The sequence below is a fragment of the Prionailurus bengalensis genome, chromosome B1, assembly GCF_016509475.1.
Source record: "Prionailurus bengalensis isolate Pbe53 chromosome B1, Fcat_Pben_1.1_paternal_pri, whole genome shotgun sequence".
Classification (NCBI taxonomy): Eukaryota; Metazoa; Chordata; class Mammalia; order Carnivora; family Felidae; genus Prionailurus; species Prionailurus bengalensis.
The window spans coordinates 201,296,314-201,314,777 of NC_057344.1; the positions used below are offsets into that span (position 1 = coordinate 201,296,314).

An 18,464-nucleotide genomic window follows, 5' to 3' on the forward strand; every position below is an offset into this window, starting at 1 on the left:
TGGTCTGCTTCCACCTTTCTCCTATTGTGCACAATGCTGTACAATTCTCTTCAAATCCCTGCCTTCAATTCTTCCCGATAAATACCCAGAACTAGAGCTGCTAGACTGTAGGGTGGCTCTATGCTTAATTTCTTGAGGAACCTCCATACTGCTTTCCAAAGTGGCTGCACCATTTTGCATTCCCACCGATGGTACCCAAGGCTTCCCATCTCCCCACAGCCTTGTCAACACTTGTTCTTTTCGGATATTTTGATAACACCCCTTCCATGGGGTGTAAGGTGGTATCTCATCGTGGTTTTAACAGTTGCCATTTTAACCCACTAGATGTTGGAGTGGTTTGTTCTAAAAACAAAGGCTACCTGATACAGAAATCAGTGCCTGGAGGTCGGGTGCTGCAGTGGCCAAAACCTAAAACACGTGGCCTTGGCCTTGGGACTGGGGAGTGAGTGGAGGTCAGAACAGTCCCGAGGAAACTGTAGGCAAAGGCTGGGGGAAAATACCCAACAAACTGTTAGTGGAGGGTGGGAAAGGGGCCCTTCATCCTAGGTAGTGGCAACATGATGGGAAAAACCATGACGAGTAACTTGGAGGAAAATGTACCCAGAGAACTTGCGGGTCTGCCTAAAATGATTTCCATGAAGAACATAGCAAGTGCCAGTTGGTTTCTCTAAGCTACATGTGATGAAGCACCAGAAGACACACATCAAAATGGACCTGAGGGGCAAGGATCAGGTTAGTTTGCAAGCGAAATTCAGTGAACACACAGGGCGACTTCTCTCTACTCTTGCCAATCTGCAAACAGTTCTCAAAGTGAAAAATGACCTCAAGTGTAAGATTCAATCAAGGGTATACCCAGAACTCTTTGTTAAGACCTCATAGAAACCCAAGGTGGTGCCCAGTAAACTTCTTTGGCCAGACAAAGGGCTTCAAAAAAAATTTTTTTTGAAAAAAAAATTTTAAGTTTTATTTATTTATTTAGAGAAGGTGAGAGAGAGAGAGGGAGGGAGAGGGCATGAGCAGAGGAGGGGCAGAGAGAGGGAGAGAGAAAATCCCAACCAGGCTCTGCACCATCAACACAGAGCCCGACGTGGGACTCAAACTCACGAACTGTGAGATCATGACCTGAGTCGAAACCAGGAGTTGGACATTTAATCGACTGAGCCACCCAGGTGCCCCAGGGCTTCTAAGAATCTTATAAGTATCATCACATAGCACACTGACAGTCACCTAAAGTAGAAAGAAGCCCGTCTCAAAAAAAGATTTGTCCGTGGTGTGCCTGGGTGGCTCAGTTGATTGAGCATCCGACTCTTGATTTCAGCCCAGGTCGCGATCTCACAGTTCGTGGGTTTGAGCCCCACGTCAGGCTCTGTGCTGACAGTGCAGAGCCCGCACGGGATTCTTTCTCTCCTTTGTCTCTGCCCCTCCTCTACTCACACATGCACACATGTATGGGGGCGCTCTCTCAAAATGCATACATTAAAAAAAAATTTGTCCATTGGAGTGTCCATTTGTCCAATGGAGTGAACTACAATGTGACCATTGGAAACCCACAATGTTTTTAAGAAAAGTATACCCTCTGTGACTAAAAGAGACTGAGCCTGTTCAAAATGAACTTTCCATGGGTAGGGAAAAGGCTGAGAAAGGTACTTTGCTGCAAACATGGGTCACTTTTATGGAAAGCAAACTATGTCTCTAAGGGTCTGGCCAAGAGTCCAGAGGGTAGAGCCTGAGCTATGCAAGCAATGGCCTAGGGCAGGGGACAGGAAGCTTTTCCGTAAAGGGTCAGATAGTACATGTTTTAGGCTTTGTGGGCCATATATAGTCTCTGCCACAAATTCTTCTTTGTTTCCTTGTTGCTGTTTGGATTTTGTTTGGAAAAACCCTTAAGAATGTGAAATTCCGGGTTGATAGCCTGCATAGAAACCTAGAAACAGGCCACGGGCCATATTTGGCCCACAGATTGTGGAGTCTGCCAGCCCCTGAACTTGGGCACCACTCCCAAGGAGAAGGACTGGCCTGGATGAAGGAATGTTCTCTACCCCCAGAAAAGGTCTTCCCAGCAATGTGTCCGGCTGGATTCCAGTCCTGTGGAGTTATGACCATGTGCCACTCGTCTTGTCTCTTTTCAAATGGACTGTTTATCGTGGTTGTCCTGTCTGTGCCCCACCATCGGATGTGAGGTGTACAGGGAGGGGAGGCACAGAACTTACCTCTTAGGCTCACAGGTCTTTGGACCAAGAGAAGTCATACCCAAGGAACCTCATCCACATCCTACATACTTGCTCATAATGAGATACTGGACTCTGAGCCTGATGCCATAACTGGAGGGAAATTTTGAGATGGCTGGATGGAGTTGAGAATATTTTGAACGAATGAAGGAGAACTGCACTAATTATGGCCAGATGAGACACAATTTAGATTAAAATGGCCACGAATTGTTCCAAGTTCATCTCATCAGTGGAGTAGTCTTTTTTTCCCGTCCCTTGAATCTGGGATACTCTTGCGACTCAACTTGACCAACAGGATGCAATGGACATGATGTTGGGTGAGTTCTAAGCTTAATCCTCAGGAAGGCTTCCAGCTTCTACGTTCACCTGTTGGAACACTGCCACCAAGTGAAGAGGTCCCAGAGAGCCCATGAGAGGACAAGGGATCATGTGTGGAGCATTCCCCCACCCCCCTTCCCACAGCCATTCGAGCTGAGGCCCAAATGTCTGAGTGAGCCCAGACAGGATCAGTAGAGAAACTGTTCAACTGAGCCCAGCTGTGGTTGTCAACCAACAGAATCAGAAGGTAATTAATGATTGTTGTTTTAAGTCTTAGGTTTGGAGTGGTTTGTTACACAGCAAAAGCTAGCTGATACACAGGGAAATGTGACAAAGAGACAATGGAAGTGCTCGGAGAAAGATCCAGGAGGTTCATACCAATAGTGGAATGACACCATTGCCCGTACACTGCTGTTCTTAGAAAATAACCAAGTGACACGGGCTAAACACCTGACCTAAGTGACACAGCCTAGCACCTAGCCAATATGAGTTCCTCTCTTCTTTACTGGGCTTGATTTTTTTTCCTCTTTTTTTCAATGGTTTCTGCATTAAAGTTTCTATTTTGAGACCGAAATGCTGCTGACATCCAACAAAGCCAGTAAGTGCTATTAATAGGGGTCTGTGGCTTAGAAAACACAGGCAGGACTTCCCTGTCAGTGGTTTATAAAAAATTCCATCCCAAGGGAAGCCATTCTCCCTTGCCAAGTCTACACGGCATGCTGGCACCACCGTTTTCTAGAATAACTTCTTGTATTTTGAGATTTCTAAAATAAGCCGTAAGTTGCTTGATCGAAAGATGGATTCAAGTGCTGAACCACAACTTTCATATCCCACGGGCTGAGCCCGTCCCTGGGAGACGCACGGTGAACCTGTTCTCTTGGCAGCCTGAATAGAGTGAAAAAAGCACTTGGCAAGAAGGAGGTCAGGGGCTGGACAGCAGCTGTGAGGAGTTGCACCTGTGCCCCGGACAAGGGCTCCCAGCAAAGGGAGCACCCAAGGGGGCTGACTCCAGCCTGAGCCCCAGCTGCCAAGCCTGTGCCTTGAGACAAGGGCACGTTCTCCCAGTGGACCACCCCAAGAGGGTGCCAAAGACACCAGAAGCGCCAGCAGAGCTCTGTCAGAGACAACCGAGTCCAAGCGCTAGCTGCTGTGTGGCACTTGGGAGGCGACTACACCTCTCTGAGCTCAGGTTCCATTTCTAAAAACAGGCAGACTGAACTGCAGGAGCTCTAAATTGATCTCCCATCCTGAAAATTTCCTGTGCTTGATTCCGCAGTCCAGTGATGATGACCCTCGAGATTCCTGAGCAAGCCCTCTGACTTAGAGAGCTAAAATGCTGTAGGAAAGGACACCAGGCATGTTCCTCCCTCCCTCCCTTCCCTCCCTCCCTCTCCTCCTCCCCTAACTCATTCATTCATGCAGTAAGTATGCACTGAGAACTTACTCTATGCAGGTGTGTGCTAAACACTTGGGGTACAGAAGTTCGCCAGAGCGTCTCTCAGGAACTCTGTCAGCTCCCCAATATTTGCTGCACCTCTCCGATGTGCAGGCACCTGAGGAAAAGCCCTTCGAAGCCATGTGAGCACCTTGGAACTTATCCTGGGGACACTGTGGGGCCACTGCAGGCATCCACACTAATTACTGTTTTCAATCCCACTTGTGTGGCTGGGGGAAGAATGCACTGGAGGGGTAGGACTGGGGACAGAGACCTAGGGGGAATATCTGGAGGAGACACAGTGAGCCCCGCATCAGGGAAGGGACCGGGGGTGGAGACCCACAGTCAGATCTGAGCTACTGCACAGGTAAAGCCGTGGATCCAGTGACGGATGGGGAAGGAAGAGCGAAGGGCACATCGGGAATGATCATTGACAGGGGTCTCCAGGTTTCTGCCTTGAGTGAATGGCTGGACAGGGGTGCCCCTTGTGAGGCCCCGACTGACAGACAGTAGGGTTCACTGGAACCCCTGATGGGTTTGGGAGGACCTGGTAAGTCGAGCCCCATGTGGGCGTCTAGAGAGCTATTTTCTGTGTGAGTCTGGGCCAGGGTCATGGCAGATGGGTGACCCTGGCCATAAGACACTATGGAAGCTGAGGGGCCCCTCAGGCAGGGGGGCCTGGACTGGAGCCCTGAGGTTACCACCATTCACTGAGCACCTTGAGAAGGAGAAGGAAGACCAGGCGGGGCTGGGCAGGGCTTAGAGAGGATCCCACCTGTGTTTTGATGGGGCTGCAGGTGCACAGAGGAGGCGGGAGGGCTTCAGCCAAGGCCCCTGATGGTGCTGCTTGCCTTGGGGATAAGAAGGAATCTGTGCACTTAGGAGCCCTGATAGCAATATCCTTCATAACCCGTCCACCCAATCTCAGACACAGGACTGGCCAACAGGAAGGAAAAAGCAAGAATAATTGCCCCTGGCAGGGGCCAGCTTCTACAGAGGACCTGGGAATTCTTGTTTCCTCCAGGCCCTTTGGTCCTAGCAACCCCTACAGCCTGTCTGTGGTTAACCCTCTGGGCCCCAAAGGAGGGCATCTTCACTGGCTCACCCATCCTCGAGCAGAGGGTTCCAGTCCTGGGTCTCCTTCAGGGGATGTGAGGTGCAGCCTGAGACCTGTCTGAGGGCCCAGGGGTCTTAGGGGGCTGATGGTCTTTTGGGTGATTCCTAAAACCCTAACACAGGGTGGATGCAGGGCAGGCCCTGGGCAGTCATCCAGCCAGTGGCCCCAGCCCTGCTTTGCATCAGAATACCTGAGCTTTGCAAACCCTCCCTCTGGGAATTCAGGTTCAGCGGGGCCTGGGGCCGGGCTCCAGCAGCCCAGAAGAACTGGTGATTTAATCCAAATGCCTCCTGCTCCCGATGAGACAACCGAACAGGGGGCCACTGTGTGCCAGCCTTGGCCTGGGAACAGAGATGAGAAAAACCAACCTCTTCCTGAGTCATCACGGTCGAGAGGGCAGTGAGAGCGCTGAGCCCCACAGCCTTGCTGGAGAAGCCCCCTCTGGGGCTGTGGGGGCTCCAAGGGGACCCCATCCTGGAGTGCAGAGCAAGCAGGAAAGGCTTCTAGGAGGTGTGGATGCTTGAGCCCCTCCAGGAAGATGAGTGTTCACCACTGAACACTGGTGTGGGACCTCCCTGCATGCCTCAGTTGCACCAAGATTAGGCAGCCCGGGGGGGCCACCAAATGATGAATGAGGCTGAAGGCCCCCGGGGCATTGGGTAAGCATCCAGGATCCTGCCTGAGGGACCACAGTGCCCCAGGTTCCCGGGGAGGGGGAGACGGGTGGTGGGGGCAAAGCCCCAGAGACAACTACTTCTTGCCCAAAGCCCTTCCACTGAGGTCACTGCCTCTGTGGGCGGCTGCACAGACACCAGCCCTTGTCACTGCATCCGCTGCTCTGGCAGAGCCTGCCAAGTGTGGACACGGGCCCCTGGCTCTGGCAGCGCTTCCTCCTCCTTCACTAGGGCAGACTGGGGTAGGACCTCTCTCCACAGAGAGCACCCCATGGGGACCATCGAGAGACATGCCGGGTTCGATGCCTGATGCCTGGCTTCCGGGTGGACTGAGGAGCTCACCAGCTGTGGTACCTCAAGCAAAGCAATCCCTACCACGCACGGCCTACCTCTGAGGTTGCTACAACAACCAAGACCTCCATCAGGGTGGAGAATTAACACCGAGCTCAGGTTGTGGTGCCAGGTACCAGGGCCCTGGATGAGGGGCCGCCGAGCAACCACAGAGAGCTCCGCTGGGGGACTTGTCCAGCATCACGCAGCCAGGAGGCGGAAGGGCAGGATTTGAACCCAGGCGGTCTATCTGCTGGGACCGTCCCACACCTGCTGCTTCGTATAAGGCACTTACAAGCCATTTCCATGGGCGCTTGTGGGAGGGAGAGTCCTAACGCTGCCCAGTGTTAGAAAACGAAACAAAGTTAGGGACAGAGCCGGTGACCTGCCCACCTGCTGCAGGTGGCCCAGCTCGTCCCAGAAACCACCGCCTCCACCGTCGTCTCCCACCCCAACACCAACAGCCCCGCACAGACGCAGGGTGGAGAGCACCCAGTGTCCCCTTCCAGCTCCTCGCCCTGTAAAATATCTACACAGGTAAGCATGGGTATCTTCACAAACATGTTTTCCCAGAACACTGAAACACCAAACAATTGCAAACAGGCAGCAGCAGGTGCCGTCAGGAGCCCCAAGAGCCCTCTTCGGATGAAGGACTTCTTCCCGGCTCCCCAGCCCCGGCTGCTGGGCGAGCTGCAGGCAGATGGCCCTCAGCTGTCAGTCCTGTTTGTACCACCCTCCATGCACAGAGCAGCCTAGCTCAAGGTCATGCCCCATCCCAGAGGGGCCACACCCAATGCCGGGCTGGTGGGAGGTGTGAAGTCCCCACGCCCTTGGCGTCCTCGGGATCCATCTGAAGGGCGTCAGGTCTCAGAGCTCCCTGCAGCCAATCCTGTTTCCTGGGCTTCGCTCACAGGGGTGGATCCTGGATTCGGCTTGTGGGAGGCAAAATAACGCCCCCCCCCAAAGACTGGACGTCCGCACCCTAATCCCCAGGAACTATGACTGTGTTCCCTTCCCAACAAAGGGAATCTGCAGGTAAGATTAAATTAAGGACCTTGAGATAAAAGATCATCCTGTATCACCTGAGTGGGCCCAGTATGATCACCAGGGTCCTTTTTAGTGAAAGAAGGAAGGGAGAGGTTGCAGTCAATGAGGGGGGAGGGAGGCAGTGGCTGGAAGGATGCAGGGCCAGGGGCCAAGGCACTTGGGCAGCCTGTAGGGGCTGGAAAAGGTAAGGAAGGGGCGCCTGGGTGGCTCAGTCGGTTGTGTCCAACTTCTGCTCAGGTCATGATCTCGCGGTCCGTGAGTTTGAGCCCCGCGTCGGGCTCGGTGCCGACAGCTCGGAGCCTGGAGGCTGCTTCGGATTCTGTGTCTCCCTCTTTCTCTGCCCCTCTCCTGCTCGCATTCTCTCTCTCTCTCTCTCTGTCTCACAAATAAATAAATAAACATTAAGAAATATTTTTCTAAAAAAGGGCAAGGAAGTGTTCTCCCCGGGCCTCCAGAAGGAGCCCGCCCTGCCAGTACCTTGTCTTGAACCTTAAAGCCTACTTCAGACTTCCAGCCTCCAGAGGTGCCATCTGGGTTGTTTTAAACCACAGGTTGCTAGAGTTTGTTATAACAGCAACATGAAACTAATCCACACTCGCTTCCTACAGGCCATCCTCTGCCTCCGAGTCGGCTCCCTGCGAGCCCTGACAACACGATTTTTTAAAATTCTCCACTAGGGAGTAGATTAACCCAGTACCTCCATAAAATGGAAGACTCTTAGGAGAAATGATGGAATGATGATAAAAGAAATAACTAATAATACAGAATCAAACCAGGGGCCAGCACTCCTCTAAGTACTTTATACATAGCCTCTCGTTGGACTTTCTTTTTTTTTTTTTTTTTAATTTTTTTCCAACGTTTATTTATTTTTGGGACAGAGAGAGACAGAGCATGAACGGGGGAGGGGCAGAGAGAGAGGGAGACACAGAATCGGAAACAGGCTCCAGGCTCTGAGCCATCAGCCCAGAGCCTGACGCGGGGCTCGAACTCACGGACCGCGAGATCGTGACCTGGCTGAAGTCGGACGCTTAACCGACTGCGCCACCCAGGCACCCCCTCTCGTTGGACTTTCAAAACAACCTCGTTGTTACCTCTATTCTCCAGATGGGGAAACTGAGGCACAGAGAGGTTGAAGGATTGGCCTAAGGTCACACAGCTGCTAAGCGGAGGGGCCTGGTTGTCCATGACACTTATTGAGGAAAAAAGCATACTGCAGGGGCACCTGGGTGGCTCAGTCAGTTAAGTGTCTGACTCTTGATACTGGCTCAGGTCACGATCTCGTGGTTTGTGGATTCAAGCCCCTAATCGGGCTCCATGTGGACAGTGCAGGGCCTGCTTGGGATTCTCTGTCTCTGTCTCTGTCTCTCTCTCTCTCTCAAATTAAATAAATAAAAACCTAAAAGAATGAAAAATATTCTTTAAAAGAGCATACTGCAGGGGCGCCTGGGTGGCTCAGTCAGTTAAGCGTGCGACTTCAGCTCAGGTCACGATCTCACGGTTCACAGGTTCGAGCCCCACGTCAGGCTCTGTGCTGACAGCTCAGCCCTGCTCTCTCTCTCTCTCAAAAATAAATAAACATTTAAAAAAATTTTTTAAAAAGCATCCTGCAGATTATGCATATTACAGTTCCACTTAAGTAAAAATTATGGCTATGTGAGCATGTACCTCACAAATATACAAATAGGAAAAATGCCTGAGAAGACAAACACCAAATTATCACTTTTTATGTTAGACACTTCCATACTGTTTCTCAATAAATGCGCATTAGTTCTTTTGTTTTCATTTATTTAATGTTTATTTATTTTTGAGACAGAGACAGAGTACAAGCAGGGGAAGGGCAGAGACAGAGGGAGACACAGAATCCGAAGCAGGCTCCAGGCTCCGAGCTGCCAGCACAGAGCCCAACGCGGGGCTCGAAACCACAAACCATGAGATCACGACCTGAACCGAAGTCGGACACCTAACCGACTGAGCCGCCCAGACGCCCCTCCCTGTTTTGTTTTTTTAATGTTTCTTTATTTCTGAGACAGAGAGAGACGGAGCATGAGCGGGGCAGGGCCAGAGAGAGAGGGAGACACAGAATCCGAAGCAGGCTCCAGGCTCTGAGCTGTCAGCACAGAGCCCGACACGGGGCTCGAACCCACGAACCGTGAGATCATGACCTGAGCCGAAATCGGACGCTCAACCGACTGAGCCACCCAGGCTCCCTACGTGCACTAGCTCTTAAATCAATAGAAAAACATTACACAATACGAGTTAAACACTTAAAACCAGGGATGCACCGAAAAACCTCCACAAACCATTTCCTTACAAGCGTCCGGTCAAGGGGAGAAAATTCTCTGCCCTCCTCCAGGACAATGCGATAAATACGACCCCACAAAGTCCCCTCCCTGTGGCATTCTCTTGTGACAGCTTTGTGATCTCAGTGTCCCCCCTGTCCCCTCTGCACATCCCCACTGGGTCAGGCTCTGCTAAAACGGATACGATGAGCCCCATGGGGAGGGTGGAAAATTGCTCAGGACTTAACACGAGGTGAGGAAGGCAAGGTACAGAATTGTAAATTCCCTTGGATTGCGATGCCCCAAACAAGAGTGTGATTCACAGCCACCGCGAGGGAGGGATATCGCCTTCTTGATGTGGAGAACTCAGACACAGAAAACCCAAACTTGTTAAGTAGGCAAAGAATACAGTCGGACATTCACAACGAGGATGCAAAATGTCTGACATAATTAACGATAAAAAAAAAAACTGCAGCGTATGCTGATAGACTGGATTTGCCTCATCAAATTTACAAGGATTTTGTATAAGTAACGCCCCACGGTGCACACGTGCAAGGAGCCAGAGACACGGGGATCGTGGGCATGCAAGCGTGTGCATCCTCCAGGAAAGCAATTTGGCTGCAAGTGTCACAATCTTGAAAAACGTTAACACCTTGACCTTGTAATTCCACCTCTGGAAACCGAAGGAAGCAATTCGAGATGCAAACAAATGTCTGTGGACAAAGATGTTCACCGTAACACCATTTACAGTAAAGCAGACAGAAAACCTAAGTGCCCGATAAAAAGAAAATAAGCAAATTAACCACTACGTGCTACATTACAAGCCATTAAAAAGTTACTAATGAAAACTAATGATTACTCATAAAATGTTAAGTGGAAATAGAAGGATCTCGAATAACTGCCGTCGTCTAACTACATAAGGAGGAAATCGTCTAAATAGACAGGGAATGGAAAGCAATACTCCTTAACGTTAATGTAGGTGGCGGGGGCGGGGGGGTATGGCCAGAAGAAAAACATTTTTTCCTTTTCTTTATTTCCTGACTCTTTTGTATTGTGGAGAATATACTCTTATAATGAGAAAACACAGCATCTCTATCTTAAAAATTGAAAACACCCTCTAGGTCTCCTTGAAGCATCTCATTCATTTGAGGGTGCCTCTTCAGAGAGCATCCAGAACAGTCCCTCTCCAGACAGACCACTCCTGTCCTGGTTCATTCTGTTCTCTTGTTTTGCTTCATGTATCTGCAATTTAAGTCATCTCAACACGATGCACACTGTAGTGTCTACACTGTGCAGGGCCACCCGGTGTGAGTGAGTCCAAACAGAAGGGAAACGGCCTGGGATACAGAGTTGGATAGAGACGATCCCCCCACTCATAGAGCTCAGGGTGTAACAGACAAGCCAAAGAACCAGTGTCCCATAGTCCAAGTACGATGGAGAGGGGAGAGCCAAAAAAGGAGAAACTGGAGAAGGTGTTAGTTGAGCTCGGGAAGCAGAGTAGAAGAAAGGGCCATCCTGGTAGGGGGTTCAGTGTGAGCACAGGTCCAGTGGTCAAGCAGGTTTCAGGGGACGGCATCCAGGATAACAAGTGCCCCAGATACGTTTAAGCAGAGAAAGAGAAAGGGGACTAGATCAGCGGGGGCCCTGCGTGCCAGGCTAAGGAAATGAGGCTTGCTTCTGTGAACAGGGGGATACCTCCCAAGGGCTCAAAGGAGAAGAGGACAGACCCCTTATAGAGGATCCCGTTTTTGCATTGTTTATGCGACAGCGTGCAGCACATAGCTGGGCTCCCCGCAGACGCAGATAAAGGGATTTTTCACTTCACATAATCAGACCCGCCAAAGAACCAGAAATTCCAGAACTGCGCCCCCATTCTGAGACTTTAACTGACCTTTGTCCTGCACCAGCACCTCCAACTCCTCCCGCACGCCATCGTACCAGCTCGTGATGTCCACATGGAGGGAATAGTCGCAGCAGGACTTGGTGTCAGCTGCTTCGTGCCATTTCTCGAAGGAGGTCAGCAGGCTAGACCCAGGTTCAGGGACAACATGGTCAACTGTGAAAGAACGGTACTTGTCACATTCCAAGATGTTTAGGACCCAAGATGTCCCAATGGTAGGCTCTAATAGCCTCTTCACCCCATCACCACCATCACCGTCATCACCACCACCACCTTAATCATCACCCCCACTTCCATCACCAAGATCAACATCCTCATCGTCACAACCCTCTTCATCATCATCGTCAACATTGCCATCAATGTCACCATGACTACCATAACCATCAGCAGCGGCATGGTCACCACCATTGTCATTGTCATCTTCGGCAGCAGCAACAGTCTCACAACCGTTTGTTGAATGCTTACGATGCCTCAGATACGGCCACAAGGCCTAAAATTATCACATTTAATCCTCTCAACCACCCCACGAAGTGAATATTAGCATCTCCATTGCAGATGAAGAAACTGAGGCTCAAAGAAGGCAAGGAACTTGTCTAACATCACACAACTAGTTAAGCAGCAGGAAGATCCCCAGAGTCTCGTCTGCTGCAGTCTGAACCTTTCCCCTACCCCATGCTGCCGTAGATGAAAAGTGAAAAAGACTTTAGAGACTAAAAGAATGTTAATTTCATCACGCTTTTTCAAATAAAATCTTAAATGTAAAGCAAATGAAAGGGGAGACGCCTAACTTTTAAGCCTCACTTGGCTTCGTATATCCCTCTAGCTACTGCCCTATCTCCCTAACATCCACCCTTTACAGCCAGACACCTATAAAGAGAGGTCCCTGTTCTCCTGCCACTCACTCCTCCACCCATCTAAAGCACTGGCCTTTGCTAATTCGGTCTCCATGTCTCTGGATTTAATGGAAACATCCAATCCTGACTCCCCTGGCCCTCTCAGGGCACAGTGAATCACTCCCTCCTCTTGGTTTCCATGACAACACGGCTTGCTGGCTTTTATTCTACTTCTGTGGCCATTTTTCCTCAGGCTCCTTGTAGAATTTTCTGCCTCTCCTTGGCCATTAAATGGTCGAATTCCTCATGGCTTGGTCCTGGAATGTCTCCTTCCATGTAGCTGATCATTAAAATGTACCACTCCAGCTTAGCTGCAGAACTCTGAAACCAGCTGTTTCCCCGACCTCTCCACTAGCAACACTCAAAAGCTCCTCCAGATTCAAATGTCCCAAACCTTATGCAACATCGTTACCCCTTGCACATCTGGTCCCCCGCCACCTCCTTAGCTGTGCAGATACCACCTTAGTTCCATACCTAGGATCGAAGGGGTCATTCTTGACACTTCCTTTCTCTCAGATACCCCCACGTCCGACCCATCACCAAGTGCTTAGATTTCCCTCCTATGTGTCCCTGGAGCTGTCCACCTCTGTCCACTCCATGGCCACACCCCTAGTCCTAGCCACCCTCTTCTCTCAGTGAGCTACTGTGATCCCACCGGTCCAGCCACATCTGATCTAGGCCACTCTATTATGGTCTCTTTAAAACCCAAAGCAGATCAGCAGATCACATCACTCTTTGCTTAAAATCCTTCAACAGCTGCTCATTGCCCATATGAAAGAGTCCAACATTCTTACCTCAGCCATCGAGGCTCAGCACCACCCTCACCTTCCAGTCTTATCTCACAGGACTCTACCCCTAAGTCTCTGCATTCATGCCTCATGGGTCTCTTAAATGCAAACTGTGTTCTCCCATCACGGGGTGTTTGCACATGTCGTTCTCTCTTCCTGGGGCTCTGGTCCCCTCCACCTTCTTCACCCAGTTAATTCATACTCATCCTCCAGATCCCTGCATGAATGCCACTTCTTCAGGGAAGCCTTCCTTGAATGCTTTGGCCCCTCGGTTCAGAGTTCTGTGCACCTTTCTGTTGTAGCCCGAGTCACAGACTATAGACATGGATATATAGTCATATATGATTTGTAACCCCCCCCCCGAGCCTGCAACCCCTGGAGAACCAGCACCATGCCTGCTTTTTCCATCCTTTCCCTCAACACCTAGCACCGTGCCTGGCACAGAGCAACCCTCAATAAGGATCAGCTGAATGAAAAAATGGGGTGGGGACTCAGAACCTCGCTGCCCCTCACACTCCTCTTACTATGGTCCTCCTGGTGTTGTCACAGGTTCTTGGAGTTCCGTAAAACACACTGTGAAAACCACCCTATTACAGACGGGGAGGAGGAGACCCAACGAATGGGCCAGGAGCCTCCCCAAGAGTCTCAAAGCTCATGATGGGAAAAGAGCAAAGGGGGACTCTGGAGATCCTGACTCCTCATCTGGGGCTCTGTCCTCTACTCCACACAGGCCACCTGAGCCGGGAACTTCCATCTCCACCTCTCAGAACCATCCGAGCTCATATTTCCAAGTACTTATCATGTGTCATGCACTACGCTCAGTAACCTCATGTATGTCTCCCAGCAATACTATGGTGGGGGGTGGGGGGGTGGGGAGGCTCCTATTATACAGCTCATCCTATAGGGCACCTGGGTGGCTCAGTCAGTTAGGCGTCCGACTTTGGCTCAGGTCATGATCTCGCTGCTCGTGGGTTCGAGCCCCACCCACGATGGCGAGCTCTAGCTCACAATGTATTTCCAAAGGGGTTTGTTGGAGGAAGAGAGGTGGGCAGGGTTGTGGCCAGTTTGGGGATGAGCTGCCTGGATACAGAGAGCCTACCAGTTGAAAGAACACTGAAAATCAGCTAATGCTTAATTAAGATCATTTACTAAGGGGCGCCTGGGTAGCTCAGTAGGTTAAACGACTGGCTCTTGATTTCGGCTCGGGTCATGATCTAACGATTCGTGAGACTGAGCCCTATGTCAGGCTCCATGCTGACAGCACAGAGCCTGCTTGGGATTCTCTCTCTCTCTTTCTCTCCGTCCCTCCCCAACTCATGCTCACTTTCCGCCCCCCCCTCAAAATAAATAAATATTTTTAAAAACCATTTATTAAAATGGAATCCAAGAAACAAAAGCTACTTAAAAAAATATAGGGGACTGAAAAGTGCAGTAGAGGAAGAATCTAGCCTCCAAAGAAACCACTGAGGTACATGGCATTATTTGTGCACAATTCTTCCTCTGCTCCCCACCTTCCCCATGGCTCGTGGTGGGCAGAGTGCGATCCCAGTGACTTTGGGCTTGGCCATGTGACTTGCTTTGGCCAACAGAACTTCTGTGTGTAAGTGAAGACATGAGGTGGTAAGAGGAGTGACAAGTTCCTGCCAGACCCTTCTTGCACTTCTGCCATCTGCCAGGAGAAGGGCACAGTTGGGGTGGCCGTTGGTTCCAGGATGGGGGATCCATGGTGTCCCTGAGAACCCAACCCACAGCCTGAAGCAGACCCACTCCATGCCTCTCCCTGGGCCCTCAGAACCTTGACCAAGAAAAACAAGTGATGCTTGAAGTTTGGGACTGTTTGTTATGCAGCATTATCACAGCATTACAGCATCGATACTGACTAGTACAACCTGCTCCCCACTGTGTAACGTCCAGCAACTTATTTCATCTTTGTGAGCCTCTAGTTCTCCATCTTTCATAGTAACACCTACATGACTGGTTCCCAAACTTTAGCCATGTGCACACCAGGTTCAGGAACTTTCGGCTTTGTCTGCCTATAATCCGTATCATTCTTCCCTTGATACTTTTCTTTAAATCAGTCCACAGTTCCTAGAAATTTAAACGTTCATTTTAATCGCACAAGAAACAATAGTACCCACAATGTGCCAGTCATCTCATTTCAAATGCATTAAAATACTTTAAACTTTTAAATGTCTATTGCCTATAAAATTATCGGTGTATTACCAGTGGCACACATAATATATTGGCCTTTATGGAAGGGTTGTGGTGAGTTATATTAAATGGTCCCCTGAGCAAAGTGCCTGTATCTATATTGAGTATTGTGGTGTTGCTGATGCTGCTGGTGACATAGAACAGAAGTCACATGTGCCCAAGGCAGGGGTGCAACTCACTGATCATGGTGGTCCCGCCTGCCAGTGCTGCCTTGGTCCCTTGGAAGAAGTCATCAGCAGTTGTCATCCCCTGGGAGGGCTTCTGCAGGTACGTGTTGACATCGATACCTCCGGGAATCACCATCCGCCCATTGGCCTCAATGGTCTTCACTCCACCAGGAACTATTAAGTTCTCTCCTATTTGTCTGGAAACAACAGAAATGGCCTTGGGTTCTTAAGAGAAAAACAAAATGGCAGTCAACTGTGTGGTGTCAGTTCCGCTGGGTAAACATTTCTGAGCCAGGTCCTACGCAAGGCACTGGGTAGACAGAGAAAGCTCAGGCAGGGTTCCTGCCCTCGAGGGGCTCATGGCCTGAGGAAGGGGAGAGGCATGTGGGCAGGTGGTTACAATCCAGGACAGCAGAGGGGTGGAGGGTATAAGGTGGGCTGCTTTACCAGCCCAGGTATCTGGGGAGGCTTACGGGCGTTGGTGTCAAAGGGTTCTCAGAACAGCCTGGCCCTCCAGAGTACTCCCCACTCTTTGTCAACCACTTCAGGGAAACAGAGGACAGTGACTGCAGGAGTAAAGTCCCCTTAGCTCTGCAAACTTTGACAGTGCTATGGGCTGAAGTGTGACCCCCCCCAAAAGCTGGATGTTGAAGCCCTGCCCAAGGACCTCAGAACGTGACTGTATTTAAAGACTGGGCCTTCACAAAGGCACTTAAGGTAAAATGGGCTATTAGGGTGGGCCCTAATCCAACAGTGTCTCTGGAAGATTGGGTGGTGTCGTTGTTAGAAGACAAGATCAGGACATAGACCCGTACAGAGGACTGATCGTGTGAGAACACGGGGCGAAGACAGCCGTCTACACGCCACGGAGAGAGGCCTCAAAGAAGCCCACCTGCTGACGTTCTGACCTCAGATTTCCAGCCTCCAGACCCATGAAAAAATAGATGTCTGCTGTTTAAACTGCCCAGTATGGGGGGCTTTGTTATGGCACCTGTGGCTAGCTAATACAGGCAAGCAACCAGGATTTTCATTTCCACTCTCGGGAGCACTGACCTCAGGGAAGCTGCTGGACTCCCCAGGACCCACAAGAAAAATCCACTAACAGGGTAAAACCTGCCGGGAGGGAATTGGCTGGGTTTCTCTGCACACGCTGACCATCACCTCTGTTCCCAAATGCACCAGGTGCCTGCAAACTCCCTCCAGAAACAAGGAAAATTCCAAAGGCTGGAAGAAGAGAGAAGAGCCCAAGATATTCGAAGCCTTGCCCCTGTGGTGGCAGCTGTGTTTCACCTGCTGGAACCAGAGTCAGGAGACATGGGGGGCAGAGGGGAGGCTCAGCCAGCACCAGGATAGATACAACAGCCTCCAAGGTCAACGCCTGGTGAAGACCACTAGATCTGAACATGAGCGATTTTTATTAAAAAAAATAATAATACAGGGGTGCCTGGGTGGCTCAGTTGGTTGAGTGTCCGACTTCGACTCAGGTCATGATTTCGCGGTTGGTGGGTTTGAGCCCCGCGTCGGGCTCTGTGCTAACCGCTGAGAGCCTGGCGCCTGCTTCGGATTCTGTGGCTCCCTCTCTCTCTGCCCCTCCCCCACTCATTCTCTCTCTCTCTCTCTCTCTCTCTCTCTCAAAAATAAATAAACATTAAAAAGATTTTTTTTTAAATACAGTTGTTCTGAGCTCATCAGCTTAGGCAACAATATCCTAAGTCATGTGAAAACATCAGTAATGAAGGTACAGGAAAGTGTCACTCTGGTGACCACCATGCCAGGCCCCAAAAAGAATCCACCCCCAGGTGGCAGGAACAGAATCCCCTGGCTCTCCTTGGACCCCTGGGTGGGGCCGGTCCAGGCAAGTGGGGGGGGAGGGGACAGAGGCCACGGGGCTCCCCTTGGGGGTCTTCCACAGAGTTGGGGCGTCACACACTATCTGTCCCGAAGCCGAAAGTAGGTCTAGTGGAAGGACGGTACCGGGGACCATCACTGCCTACCACTCCCGCAGCCACGGCCACTGCTGCTCCCAACGCCAACCTCTTCCCCTCTGTAATTTCCATCTCGATGTGCAGACTCCTGCCTTGCCCGATCCTCCCGCTGTCCAGCTCCAAACACAGGGCGTTATGTCAGGGGTCCGAGAGGAGACACCCCCAAGCCTTACAGCAGGGGCAGGTCACTGCTGAGCACTGGCCTTCTCTATACACTTCAGGGATCATCTCATTTAACGCTCCAACTGGCTTCTAAAGAAGATGGGGTCATGTTCAACTGTTTCATGCTGGCAACGGCTTGGGCATGTCCCAGACTGGGCATGGGCCCTACAGGGGGGTATCCGTGGAGTCTGATCGGGAATGTGACTCAGTCACCATGCCACACTGCCAGCAAGTACTGCTGTTCGGGGTCCGTCTTAAAGGCATGACAGTCGCCTCTCTTTACAGGAAGTGAAAGAAGAAAACAGAACTCAAGAGAGGCACGTGACATGTCTGAGGCCACACAGCAAGTCAGTGGTGGGTCTGGACTCAAGCCAGGTCCCCCCAAATCTCATATCTTGGCTCTGCCCACCAGCCTCAACTGCCTTCCTGCTTCCCTTAGATAGAAGCAGATTCTCCCCAAACCGGGATTGAGCCAAATGGAGCCCTCAGTGCATTCGGAGGAAAAACCTAAAAGGTTCTCGATGGCAATGGGTGTGGAAAAGGGGCGAGGAGAAAGGAGGCTCTGAGAATGAGACAGACACTCGACACCACGCTCAGGAGTCTTGGGCGGCCGGCGTTTGAGTCACTGGCACTGAGCAAACTGGACGGAACCTTCAATGAATCATAACAGATTCTGCACAAAGACAGACGAACAGCTGTCAGGAAAGCTTGGTGAACGGCTGCCAAATAAAAGGGTTCTTGGGGTTCCATCAAAGTAAAGGGAAATAACTGAGCCTCCTCATGCCGGGTGGTGCCTGGGGTCAGCGCAGGTGGTTCCCCCAGGGTCTCAGCCCTGCCACACCTGCTTCCCAGCCAGCAGGGACCTGCGCCCCACATGACCATCCGGAGACTCGTCTGCTTAACGGCGGAAGGGGAGGGCCAGCAGAGTCA

General features: G+C 50.9%; 1 protein-coding gene across 2 annotated transcripts in view; it reads right to left on the bottom strand.

Annotated features, from left to right (window-relative positions):
- The window catches only part of CRMP1 (collapsin response mediator protein 1), a 77,864-nt gene that overhangs the window by 32,445 nt on the left and 26,955 nt on the right, over positions 1 to 18,464 (bottom strand). For both annotated transcript variants that reach the window (XM_043573004.1, XM_043573005.1), the window contains exons 3-4: positions 15,400 to 15,584; positions 11,320 to 11,484 (exon numbers count right to left, since the gene is read on the bottom strand). In XM_043573004.1, the coding sequence (XP_043428939.1) occupies positions 11,320 to 11,484; positions 15,400 to 15,584 (350 nt within the window). The remainder of the gene's footprint in view (positions 1 to 11,319; positions 11,485 to 15,399; positions 15,585 to 18,464) is intronic.